Source organism: Centroberyx affinis, unplaced genomic scaffold (assembly GCF_046629955.1).
Source record: "Centroberyx affinis isolate AG114_WGS23_722 - 3 ecotype Tasmania unplaced genomic scaffold, CSIRO-AGI_Caff_v1 ptg000718l_1, whole genome shotgun sequence".
Taxonomy (NCBI): domain Eukaryota; kingdom Metazoa; phylum Chordata; class Actinopteri; order Beryciformes; family Berycidae; genus Centroberyx; species Centroberyx affinis.
This window is the reverse complement of record NW_027279335.1, coordinates 170,179-182,481: the sequence shown is the minus strand read 5'-3', so window position 1 is coordinate 182,481 and position 12,303 is coordinate 170,179. Positions and strand designations below refer to the sequence as shown.

At 43.4% G+C, this 12,303-nt stretch overlaps 2 protein-coding genes across 2 annotated transcripts in view; one reads left to right on the top strand and one right to left on the bottom strand.

Moving 5' to 3' along the window:
- Positions 1 to 4,727, top strand: part of cdh23 (cadherin-related 23) — a 164,996-nt gene extending 160,269 nt beyond the window's left edge. Inside the window, exons 65-68 of the mRNA XM_071519622.1 lie at positions 1,140 to 1,269; positions 1,573 to 1,692; positions 2,075 to 2,185; positions 2,824 to 4,727. Coding sequence (XP_071375723.1) covers positions 1,140 to 1,269; positions 1,573 to 1,692; positions 2,075 to 2,185; positions 2,824 to 3,165 — 703 coding nt within the window. The 3' untranslated portion in view covers positions 3,166 to 4,727. The remainder of the gene's footprint in view (positions 1 to 1,139; positions 1,270 to 1,572; positions 1,693 to 2,074; positions 2,186 to 2,823) is intronic.
- A 635-nt stretch (positions 4,728 to 5,362) lies between these two features.
- Positions 5,363 to 11,377, bottom strand: eif3s6ip (eukaryotic translation initiation factor 3, subunit 6 interacting protein). The gene is made up of 15 exons (XM_071519624.1): positions 11,240 to 11,377; positions 10,805 to 10,847; positions 10,484 to 10,694; positions 10,287 to 10,366; positions 9,898 to 9,959; positions 9,721 to 9,790; positions 9,503 to 9,576; positions 8,938 to 9,109; positions 8,299 to 8,453; positions 7,934 to 8,104; positions 7,348 to 7,481; positions 6,820 to 6,993; positions 6,520 to 6,709; positions 5,963 to 6,043; positions 5,363 to 5,573 (listed from the first exon to the last, which is right to left on the bottom strand). Exons 1-15 carry the CDS (start codon positions 11,279 to 11,281, stop codon positions 5,502 to 5,504), a joined length of 1,731 nt encoding a protein of 576 aa, XP_071375725.1. The 5' UTR covers positions 11,282 to 11,377; the 3' UTR covers positions 5,363 to 5,501.
- Positions 11,378 to 12,303: the final 926 nt, after the last annotated feature.

Sequence of the window (12,303 nt, the reverse complement as noted above, 5' to 3'; positions counted from 1 at the left end):
GACTTTATGTTGGCACTGATGAACAGGATAGGCTTGGTCATTTATATGGGTTAAATGCATTTTGTTTTTTATATTGTTCCTTGTATCATGATCACAGAATTGATTTGTTTAATAAGATCAACAGAGAAAAGGAAAAGATGGAAAAGTGTTGCTTTTGTAGACTATTTAGATAAAGCATGTTGGATAAGTAGTTTCTTTGTGTTGTATTAGCTGTCTACTACATAATTGTGTCATGTGGGATGGGCCATTTAGATGGTATAACACGAAAATAAAATAAATTAAATAAATAAATAAAATGTATTAATTCATTAATTCATTCATTCGTTCATTCAGTATGCAGTATTATGCAGTATTATGCAGTATTGTACTAGCCTGGTATCCAGCCCCTATGAATCGCAGTTTTCAGCACTCTTCGAATTTGCATGGCGATTCATATGGATGAATTATATGATGCGGTATTATGCGGTATTATGCGGTACTATGCGGTACTATGCGGTACTATGCGGTACTATGCGGTACTATGCGGTACTATGCGGTTAGTAGGACCTGTGTTTTCAACTGGCATGAGGGTGAGTAAATAATATCAGAATCTTCAGTTTTGGGTGAACTATTCCTTGAAGTGTTGTTTCTCTGCAAAAGTAGACTTTTCTAAAATTCCCCCAAAGGAGTTTTCCATTTGTTATGATTTAGATTTAGATTTAGATGGCATGATAAAATAATAAAAATAAAATTAAACTAAATAAATAAATAAAATTAATTCATTCATGCATTCCTTTATTTAGTATATGGTATTATGCAGTACTTTGCAATACTGTGCAGTTCTATAGTAGTATGCAGTACTATGTGATACTATGCAGTATTATGTGGTATTATCAAGATCAAGTACAGTGCATTCCTATGACCTCAGGAATTATGAAAAATAGTAGACGTAAAGTAACATGACATCCCGTAACAAATAAAATTTCTTTCAACCAACCCAGGCAATGTCTTTTTTTTACTTTTTTGCTTTTAGAGCTCATAAAACACCTGAAAAATCCTTCTTAATACTGTGCATTCCCTTCTGTTTATTTTTTTCTATAGTTGATCATAGTTTCTTTGTGTTTTGGGGATGAAGTATTTAAGACTGTCTGCATCTGCAGGGCTAACCCGGTGTGGCTGGACCCGTTCTGTCGTAACCTGGAGCTGGCTGCCCAGGCCGACCATGAAGACGACCTGCCTGAGAACCTGAGTGAGATCACCGACCTGTGGAACAGCCCCGCACGCACTCATGTTAGTACCACCATTCATATGGCTTAACTTCTATTCCATAATATTATTCAGTGTATTCACGATGATAAATCCATACACCGCAGTGCAAACAGAACACAGACACAATATTGCCATGGGGGCCGAGGCTAAATGATATGGTGCTCCAGGCTTTAATGCTGGGGGGTAAACAGCACAGCCATCATTCTCAGGATTACATCAGTCCATTTGCTTCACCATGGCTTTGCCCTCTTGGTCACCCCCATTACACAGATGTACCCTGGCAGTATTTCTTAGTAATTGTGTTTGTGTGTCTTACCCTCACAGGGCACATTTGGCCGGGAGCCTCAAGCTAAGCCGGAGGATGACCGTTACTTGAGAGCAGCCATTCAGGAGTATGACAACATCGCCAAGCTGGGTCAGATCATGAGGGAGGGGCCCATCAAGGTGAGAGACCTACTGTGTTACAGTAGCCAGGGACACATACACACATGAGCACACCGGCATCCAAAATCCAAAGTCTTGTCTCTGTTGGTCATGTAGTCTCTCCTTCCGTCCTTCCCAAAACGCATTGGGGGAAAAGGTCAGAGGGCGGAACCTAAGAGCTTCTCCACTATGTCTTGAGAAGACAACAAAGAGAGAGGCCCCAAGGACCGGAAGATTAGACTATTGAGATCCAGCTACTGTGTTAGATTAGGCATTAGACATTACTGCTTTGGGTTCTCACTCATGACTATATTGAAACATCTGTTGGTCTCAAAGAGAGTGAGAGTGTGTAAGGTCGATGGTGTGATAGATTCTGTTTTGATCCTAACTGCCGTCCTGTCAGGGCTCCCTGCTCAAGGTGGTCCTGGACGACTACCTGAGGTTGAAAAAGCTCTTTGCAGCCAGACTGGTCACCCAGGCCACCAGCCAGGGAGATCTCTCATCAGTCACTGAGGTGGGCTTGGAGAAGCAGGTTCTGCACCTGCTGCTGTGCTGTTCCTCTTTGCCACTGGAGGGCAATCTTCTGTTCCTTCCTTTCCCCCCTTCTGACATCCTGTCTGCTGCTCTGATGTGCCCCTCTCACTGCTTCACTCTGCTACATGACCCAGACCTTGGGCCAAATAGCACTCGCAAATACTTTTCTGGGTTTGGTTGAGCTTACATGGGTACCAGATGGATGGCGTCTGCCATATAGGACAATTTATGAGTACCACAAAGTTAAGAAATCACATGAAAGATTTGAAAGTCCACCATTGACAACTTACCTACACTAATTGTCCTGATGTGGAAAACTGCACCCATCCGGTCCTCCCCATCAAGTTAAAACAAGCACTAAGAATTGTTTGCAGCTACTGTTTAAACCAGGTCTGGCATGAAATCTTTTAGTCACTGCTGACTCACTGTTGTCTCATTACACTTCGACTACTCTATAGGTTGTTGTCTTTCACTGCAATATACCGATTCTCTCCTCAGAACTTCTGTTTTACATCTTTTCTCTACTGCCTTTCAAGTTTTTTATTATGTTATTAATCAGCAGCTTTAATCATTCTTATCTGGTCACTCTCCTCTTCCTCTCCTCTCTTCCCCCAACAGCTGATCCAGAGTGACCTGGACGAGGACGAGGACGAGCGTCTGGGCATGGGCGGGGGTCGCGGAACTCTGCGCTTCAAACACAAGCTCCCCGTGGAGCTGAGGGGTCCCGAGGGCGTGCACGTGGTCCACGGCAGCACGGGCACCCTCCTGACCTCTGACCTCAACAGCCTGCCAGAGGACGACCAGCGGGCCCTGGCGCGTTCTCTGGAGGCGCTGAACGCCGACGGGGGGCTTTACTCTGAGCGCAACGCCCGCACAGAGTCGGCCAAGTCCACCCCGCTGCACCGCACCAAGGACGGGGACAGCCTGTCGCAGACCCCCCTGGAGATCACCGAGTTATGACTAGCCGAGGCCTCGCTGGTCTGAGAGGAACCACGACCTGTGTGTGTCCGTGTGCCCCCCCCCCCAACCCCCTGCCTCTACACTGACACCCTGACGAGGTTGGGGAGGCGTGGGGGGACTGGTGGAGGAGTGTGTGTAGTCTAGGAAACCTCAACTACCAACCTCAGCACATAAGACGGCCTGCAAGAGCACTGCCTCACAAGTGGGTGGGCTTGAGTGGATTTTACGCTGAAGTCAGGCATTTCAAGAGCAGGTTTATTCAAACGACCTCTAATAAATGGAACATCATAAGCAGGGCACCTGTCTGCAACATGCTGCTACACAAAACCAACTGGTCTCATAGACTTTCATCCAAAGAGCAGGGCGGACTAAGCCTCCCTATGGGAGATGCTGGTGAACCACGACCTTATAACCGTCTGGAGGTGCCTCATTCTCCCTCATCCTTCTGAAGTCCTACCTGGACTGCATACACTCACACAAACACAAATGCACACACTCAAAAAAAAATGAAGGTACACACACACAGACCAGCGAATGGCCATCGGTGGGACATTGAGAAAATGACACAATTCTTTATCATGTTTTGATATTTTTTCATGTAAGACAATGCAATCCGTTGAAGAGGTGAGGACGGGGGAGCAGGGGGAGCTAGAGAGGGACCTTCTCTTTCAGATACGAGGACTTTCAATACGAATGAGAGCACTGCTGATATGTCCCCGAGTAAAGTCCTCACCCGACACCATGAGAAAAGGGGGCCCTTGACTTCCCGAAATTGCTTTGTGATGTTAGCCTTGCTGAAGAGAGAGGGCTTCGTCACAACAGGAGAAAACACTTCCAGTCTGCAGGGCAACGATGAACATTCAGACACTGGCCCAGCTCACCAACATCAGCATGGAATGAGCCAATCATGTACAAGGTGACCACTCACTGTTACTTGAAAGACTTCTCTTCTAAAGTCTATGGACTAAGATGATGGACAAAGACTATGAATGAGCGTTGTCTCAAGCAGACTGAGGCCGCAGAAAAAAAAATACCTTCTTACATTTTATGAGAAATTTGATATCAAAGGCAGTAAAAAAAAGCCTTAGTATGGACTTGTAAGAATATGTGGAATAAAAAAAATAGATATTAAAAAGAAATGATCCCACTTCTGGGGACTATAAGATGGCATTGTGCCCACAAATAGACTTTACACTGCCACCTGAGGGAGTAAAAGAGTAAATGCTCAAAATGAGCAGTGTTTGCTTTATTTTTTTATTTTATAGGAAATATTAAAAAGAGAAAATGTGATGGAATTAAAAATATTTTTAAAGAAAAATGCTGGCTTACCAAAATGGGTAGAGAACAATTATGGATGTTTGGAGTATGTGTATATTGTGCTATGGTGACATTTGTTGTTGTCTGTTTTCCTTTGTATAGCAACTGACAGTTCCTGATGAGTGGTGTGTTTTTAACATTATTTTTATATTCCCATTTTGTAATTTTTTATTTTGTGTCATTTATTGTCACCAGCCCTGAGATCTGTGTTGGGAAATGTTGTTGGATGATCTGTGATAATAAAAGAAATATGCAACGGCCTCTGACCCGGGTCAGTGGGATGATGGGATGGCAGCCAGGCACAACATGGCCGCTGATGCTGCACAATTACTCCTGGCACTTGAGCAGGATATTAAAAGCTCCAGGCAGACACTGACTAAAGTCAGGCATGAGAAGCTGGGAAACATTAGTGACTCACGACACAAAACGCTTGTCCCTGATGACAATTACTGTGCCCGTCTCAAGGTTGACTTCTGAATGAGTCATGCTGTCCTCATGGATACAATCAAAACAGCAAAAGCAAAACAAATGGGACAATACAAGAGAACAATAAACTGACAACAAGACAACAATAAACTGACAATATTAATGGGGGGTGTTGTCCAAAAACATGAAATCCTGGTAAAAAAACCCAAAAAAAGTTAAATCTCACATGTATACTGCAATAATCCTTTCACTTGTTAAAATCATGACACACACCAGGAAAATGAGCATATACTGTGCATCAACCCCATACATTTCAAAACTCCCCATTTGAGTCAGTTTGATTGCATAGTGAATGCTGCCATCTAGTGGTTCTGAATCCTCTGAGACCAGCAATAAAAGGACATCAGGAGTAAAATAACACCAGTAAAAAAAACATAACATTTTTCTTTAGCACACCAGTCCGTTCTTTTATTGTTATCAGGTTACATAGAAAAACGTTTCATCAATAGCAGTTTTCAACAGACTTGAAGGACACCGAGGGAGCAGAGGAGCTCCCGGTTCCCTCAGGTCATCTTCATTGCCGTTGGTCAGCTTCATCGGGCCGTGGCGCTCCCTGTTGTTGCGGAGCTGGCACTCATTGGCATCTTCTTCAATGTCCTGTTCAGCTGCAGGGAGACGTGGGCAAATCAAAGCCAGGCTTTCACACAGAAGATGAGACAGACTGCTCTGTTTTTCAAACAAATCTCTTGAGGAGGAGGTTGGCAAAGGAATCAAAGTCGTAGGGAGGGTTGGGAGATTTTTCGATGCGGATACCACTCCCTAATACTTCAAATTCCAAACTGGCTGTAATAAAAAAAATTTTCCTATGCCTTCCCATGCATAATAAAATAATAAAAGTATGTCATTCAAAAATAAATAAATATCAGTAGAAAAATAAGCGACCTCATTGAAAGAATGCATACATTGATGCCTTAAAATCATTATCAGTTCCAAAAATTTGTTACTTTGTTTCCATACCAAGCCATAGTTAGAGGCATGGTTGATCATTACTCACCTCCTCAAACTTGTGGATTTGTCTGATGAAAAAGTCTCCGTAACGACGGGCCACCTTGGTGTCGGCGATGTGGATCATGTCCTGAGGATAACAGACAGAGAAAATGCTCATCACACATACGCCACTACTTCAAACTTGAGGTGGGATTGATGGGCAACAGGCAGCCTGCAGACCACATCTAAACCACCTACTAAAAGAATCAAATGAACAGTAATCAGTGGAGCTCTTGGGAGAAACCTTCCCCCTGTTGCCTCGCCTTATTTCCAGATATTCTCACCTGAACCATTTGTGCATTCTGGGTCTACTGTGACCTCTAGGAATGCTTAGTTACTCCCCCTTAGTAAGTGACTACAAAGCTTTCAGTCCATTACCACCATCAGACTTGCCCACCCCTGTAATACAATATTGATACTTGACCATGTACAAAAGTAAAAGACATCTCCATTTGTCATGCGTCTGATTCGTAATATTTAAGAGAGAACTTCAGAATTGAGAACATCTGTGTTATCTTTGCGAATATTAACTGAAAAGCCTCCATTAAACACACTTCAACACACCTTGTCGATGTAAAAGTCGACCTCGGAGGCGGACTGGAACTCTCCGTCCAGGGCTGAAATGCCACTGGTCCACACCAGGTTCTTCATCTTGTGTTTGAAGACCAGCAGCTGAATACGAAACTCTTGCTCGGTCATGTCCAGGAAGCCTGCCAGCTTGGCCACCGGCATGGTGGTGTACAGCTTCAGGAAACTGGAGGGACACATCATGACAATTTTACAGCTGTATTTAATCACACTGCAACCGCCACACTAAACCCACGTCCATCTGAATCCCACACACACAATGAATGTGCACTCTACCTGCGGATGGTGGAGAGCTGGGCCTGCTGCTGCACCTCCTCAGCGAAGACCTTCAGCTGCTGTTGGAAGGGTTCTTTGTGGTAGTTGGGGTGCACGTTGTCATAGTTTGGCACCACGGGCGACAAGAACTTGGGACAGGCGAAGCTGAACAGCTCCTCGAACACCTGCAGGTCTCTGAGATGGAAAGCGGAAAACACGCATCATTCGTGTCGTGATAGTACAGCAGCAGGGGAGTGTAGTGATGACTCCAATACGCCCTGCTGAAGTGTCCTTGATCAAGACACCGAATCAACTCCCAGCTCCATGGGCGCTGTTCTGTAGCTGACCCCGGGCATTAGAGTATCATGAAAATAAAGCCGGCACTACGTCCATTTTATTTTAATGCATTTTATTTTAACCCTTATTCAACCAGACAGGCTGATTGAGAACATTCTTCAATGATCAATGATGGCCTGGCAAATGGGAGAAGGTCTTGAGATGTAGGGGATAGAGAGAAATAAAATAAATACAACACAGTTCCTTCCTTACCCCTTCTGCATACGCAGCATCTTGTCTCCGTACTTCTCCCTCAGCTGTGTGTGGATGCTCTCGTCGATGCGCATCGGGTACATGGTGAGGGCGATGGCCAGCAGGCCGTGCATCTGCTCATTTTGCTTGTTGATCTGGGGAGGGAGATATAATATAAATATCCTAATAAGAGCTATTCTTAAACTTCAAACCTACTGGAACTGATCCTGGATTGGGCCCAGGTGTGAATCTAAGTCTCAAAACGAAAATTCTGATAGGAGGATTTGTTCCACTTGGTATTAACAAATCCGGGTATTTTGCTAAATTGGAACCGGTTCCAAAACCCATTAACAGAACCTACCCCTAGGGATGTCTCTTAGTTCATAGCCATCCAGGGGCCTCATTTATAAAAAGGTTTTTTGACTTAATCCTTAACTTGCATTATAATTACAAAGAATACAACTTTAAAAAAACAGATGAAAATGATGTAGGTATTCATGCATCACAGAAAATTGAAGAAAATCAATGCAACCTCAAAATTGTGGTATCGGGATCAATTTTTCATATAACATGACTTTGGTTAGGATTTGGTTGTGCACTGACTGACCATCTCATATTTGTATGTGGTCCTCTGGAACATGTTCCTGGTCCTCTGGATGTAGAGCAGGATGTTGGCGAAGACGCGAATGGCATCTTGGTACCGCCTCATCATCAGGTAAGCAAAACCCACGTAGTAGTAGGTGGTGATCTGGCACTCAGGCACACGAGAGTACATACTCTGGAAGAGAGGCAACAAAATAGGAACAGGGTGTCAGGGCCAGGACAGGACAGAAGACGTGGCCTTAGAAAAGATACTGGACTTCAGCATCCAAAAAGAGGAACAATGTGAAGATAAAAAAGGATTCAGGACTCATCCTTATCGTGGCCGAGAGCAGTAAATAATGATACTAAATAATGTTGTCTTGGCTTTACCTTCTTGTTGAGCTCAATGTTCTCTAGGACTTTGATGGCCTGGTAGTAATCGCCGAGCAGGGAGTGCAGCCTCAACAGCCCCACCAAGCTGAAGTAGCCCAACATCTTGTAGAGGGAGTGGCGCCCGTACTCTCCGGCCACGCTCTCTGGGTCTCCTGAAACACACCAACAAATTCTGTGAGCTGCCTAATATGAACCTTCAACTATAGAACAGATCTAACTTTACCTTTGTCGAGGTGTCAATAGGTTTCAAGTTAAATTTAAGCTGTTGTATGACCTCTTGGATGCCAGTTCTAATAACACTGAAGACAAATTTTGCCACAAAAGTAAACATGAAAAGTGAAAAACATATCTACCAGATCCATCAGAATATAAGTCTATTATATAGACCTGGGTTAGTTTCTCACCAGAAAAGTAGCAAATTAGGAAAATAACATTTAAGACTGAAACTATATAAAAAATTTAAAGTGGTACTTTTCACTATATCTAGGGCCTTTTAATACCTTGAAATTAGATCATTCAATTCAAAATGTTAAAATCCTGCAGGTACCCCCCACCCCCCACAAATATCCTCTAGACCTCTTTAAAACTATTTGCTCAGATTTTAATCAACAACAAGGCCTTCATGTAAGTTTTTACCTCCGCTGGTGTAGACCTCCAGCTGGCGGTTGATGTTGCTCTTGTCCACCAGGGAGTGGAGAACGTTGAGGACGCTGTGGACATTCCAGATCTTTGGGTTGTTCCTCAGGAACTCGATCTCCTCCTCCGACTTCTTGGCTGTCTTACAACGGTACTGGCTGAAGGACTGGAACTGGAGAGAGGAGGAGTGGAATCTTTAACGTCTTTACTTTGCAGGCCTGAGTCGATAGCATTTGCAAATACTTTTCATGGTTTGTTTTACATACAGCAGGGTTTGCCACATAGGACAATTCAATTATTATAAAGTTTAGATAATCATAGGAAAGAATTTGAAAGTCAGTTTATATACTTTTCAGTAATTGTCAACATACTTGGTACTATCTCACCCATTTGGTACCCTGTGTAGGTTAAAGCAATCCCTAAAAATTATTGGCAAATGCTATTTGACCCAGGTCTGTGTTTTATAGTTACTTCTTCCTCTCAATGGGTCTGTCAAATAGTTGCAATGAGAACTGGCCACACTTGTTGAGTGAGGATATATAAAAGAAGAATGAACCTAACCTACCTGATAAATGAACTCATCAATGATGTCCCAAAGCCACTGGTTGGGCAATTCCAAGGGGGCAGGGCCATCAGCATCTGTTTACAATTACAAATGTAGTCATGTGATTGGTCTCTCTCACAACCCAGACTCCAAAAAAGCCATCATGAATTACTGAAACTGACATTGATAGATGATTACGGCTGAGAAAAATAAAGATAAGGAATTTTCCTCTGACTTACTGAGAATGTAATTGAAAAGGTTGCAGTAGTTGTAGTAGGACTCAAACCTCTGGTCCAGAGTTGGCCCACCCTAATCATGAAGAAAACAATATTTACAACATAGTCAAAACACTGGACAGGTATTCAAACTCTGCAGGTCTTTGAGTCATACAGTGATTCTACTGAGCAGTTACTCACGCTGACTTTGGCGTAGATGTGTCTGTAGTACAGTTCCTTATAGAGGATGAGGAACACAGCATCTGGAGGAGATAAGAGGGGGCAAATGATGACATGATGCAGCGTTTCTACTGCTGGCATTACACATCGAGCGGCCAGACGATTAGCCGCCTTGTTTTTGGCTGACAGCGCTGAAACTCAAGGTGGTCGTCTGCGACTGGAGCCCAGCTGTGACAAAGACCGTGGGGTTGAATGTTCTCAGATGCCATTCTGCCCTTGGCTGTTTTAAAGACTCAGGAATCAGTAGGACTGACATCGACCATTCCACACTCAGTTAAGTAAAGTTAAGTCCATCAAATATCAAAGACAAGAGAGGTGACAGATGAAACCAATTATGCCGACAGACTCACCATTGCCAACGAGGGAAGCGATGGCCTCCGCCTCTGGCCAGGGAGAGGTCTTGAAGAAACGGTCGGTCAGCTTATTCCAACTAGAGACGGAGGAGAAGGGAGAGATAAGAAGACGCCCCCTAACATCACAGAGCCTCATCACGACAGTCACAGCTGTGACGCCTCCACATCATCACAGGCAGATGTTTTGAGTCTACCTGTTCTCATAGACGTCTTGGATCTCATAGATCTTCTGCTCGATGCTCTCGCTGGACACGCGGTTGGACTGCAGCTCGTAAACCTTCTGGTCGATCAGGTCGGAGATGGTTTTGTGGAAATACTGCAGGAAGTTCTTGATCACCTCCGGGATGACGTGGTAGGTCTGCTGCTCATACTGCCTCTCATAGGCCAGGTCTGCTTTGGGGTCACCTGCAAGGAAACACAACAGCGATGATGAGGTACGAACACACTATAACGCAGTTAAACATAGTAACTAATCATACACAGAGGTGATCTGTAATAAACACATGTTAACTAACCAGTGTGCAAGTCGTAGTCGTTCGGATAGGAATAAGGATCGTACTGTGAAGAAAGAGAGAAGAATTGTTAGTTGTTGCAGCGTTGGAGAACCTGTAATGTGAACTGTCATCATTAGCTGCCTTCTGCCAATAGCTTTAACGTCTGGCTAACTACATTAGCTACAGGGCACAAAACAGCGACTAGCAAATTGCTTTTATTTTTTGATTGTTTTGATTTTGGAACATGTAATATGGTGTCAAGATTGCCAGCTGTTCGTGAACATGGTTCCATCAACACCATCACCATGTTAGCTAACGGCTAGCTATTGTATTAAGTCGGTGGAGTGAGCTAATTAGCTAGCTAGCTAACCGGCTATCGCTATCTAGCCTGTCATCTTACACCGTTGTTATTATGAATGCGTTCAAATGTAAGTTATGGAAGAAGTTGGTGCTTACTGTCGTCGTCGTCGTCGTCTCCTCCTCGTCGTGGTATGACATGATGCTAGAATTATTCCAACCTCGTACGATGCCGGTGTGAAACAGGAGAATGTGTGCTCAGCTAAACCACGCAGCTCGCGCTGGACAGACGAGAGGAAACCGGAAGGAACAAATTGTGCGTCGTGCAGGTTTTACACAAGAGCATTATGGGATAGCGGCGGAATGGAGAGAGCTCTTCTCTTCTGACTGGATAAAACCATCAGATAAACTACTCTCTCGTGAGCAGTGATGGTGGAAAATAAAAAGGTGGGTAAATATGACCTCCAGTCGACGATCATCAGAAGGTCAAGAGCCACCAATACAAACAAAAATCAATAAGAATTTCAGAAACAGCATTCATGTTTTAGTACATGATCATATCACATTACTTAGGCCTACATTAGTTTGATATTATTTGCTTTATGATGCAGCTTATGAATTAACATCATCAAGATATGTCAGCCTAAACAGGTGAGGTGGGTAAACTATGATAGTAGGCTATAAACAGAAATAATTTATAATATCAAAAAAATCATTAACTTGTGTTTATTTTCCTTATAAAACATATATTCTATAACTTACATGAGTTTGACACGCGGCTACTTACTATGGTGTAGCTATAGTCTGAATCTATGCCATAAAGATTTATACCAGCCTAAACGGTGCAGATGGCACGTCTGCTGAGTAGCAGCCTGTGAGAGCTGGCGGCTTGTAACTACTTGAAAATACCATTTGGTGGCGTTATAGTCGCAAATAATATTTAACAAGGTCTCGCTTCCCCACTCCCCTATAAGGGAGGCTGCTGTGTTTATATCACAGGTTTAGATATAGTGAAGTGTCCAGAGCATCTTAAGGTACGATAATAAGCTCCAATTTGACGATTTACTTCTTCATCTGGCATCAATATTGATCACCACGTCAGATCACATTATTAGGCTACCACAACTGAAGTGATTATAATATATATATATATTTAATGAATTTACCGCCCCCACTTTCCCCCTCGTTTGCATGCAACGTATTTTTTGACCTTGGTTTATTAA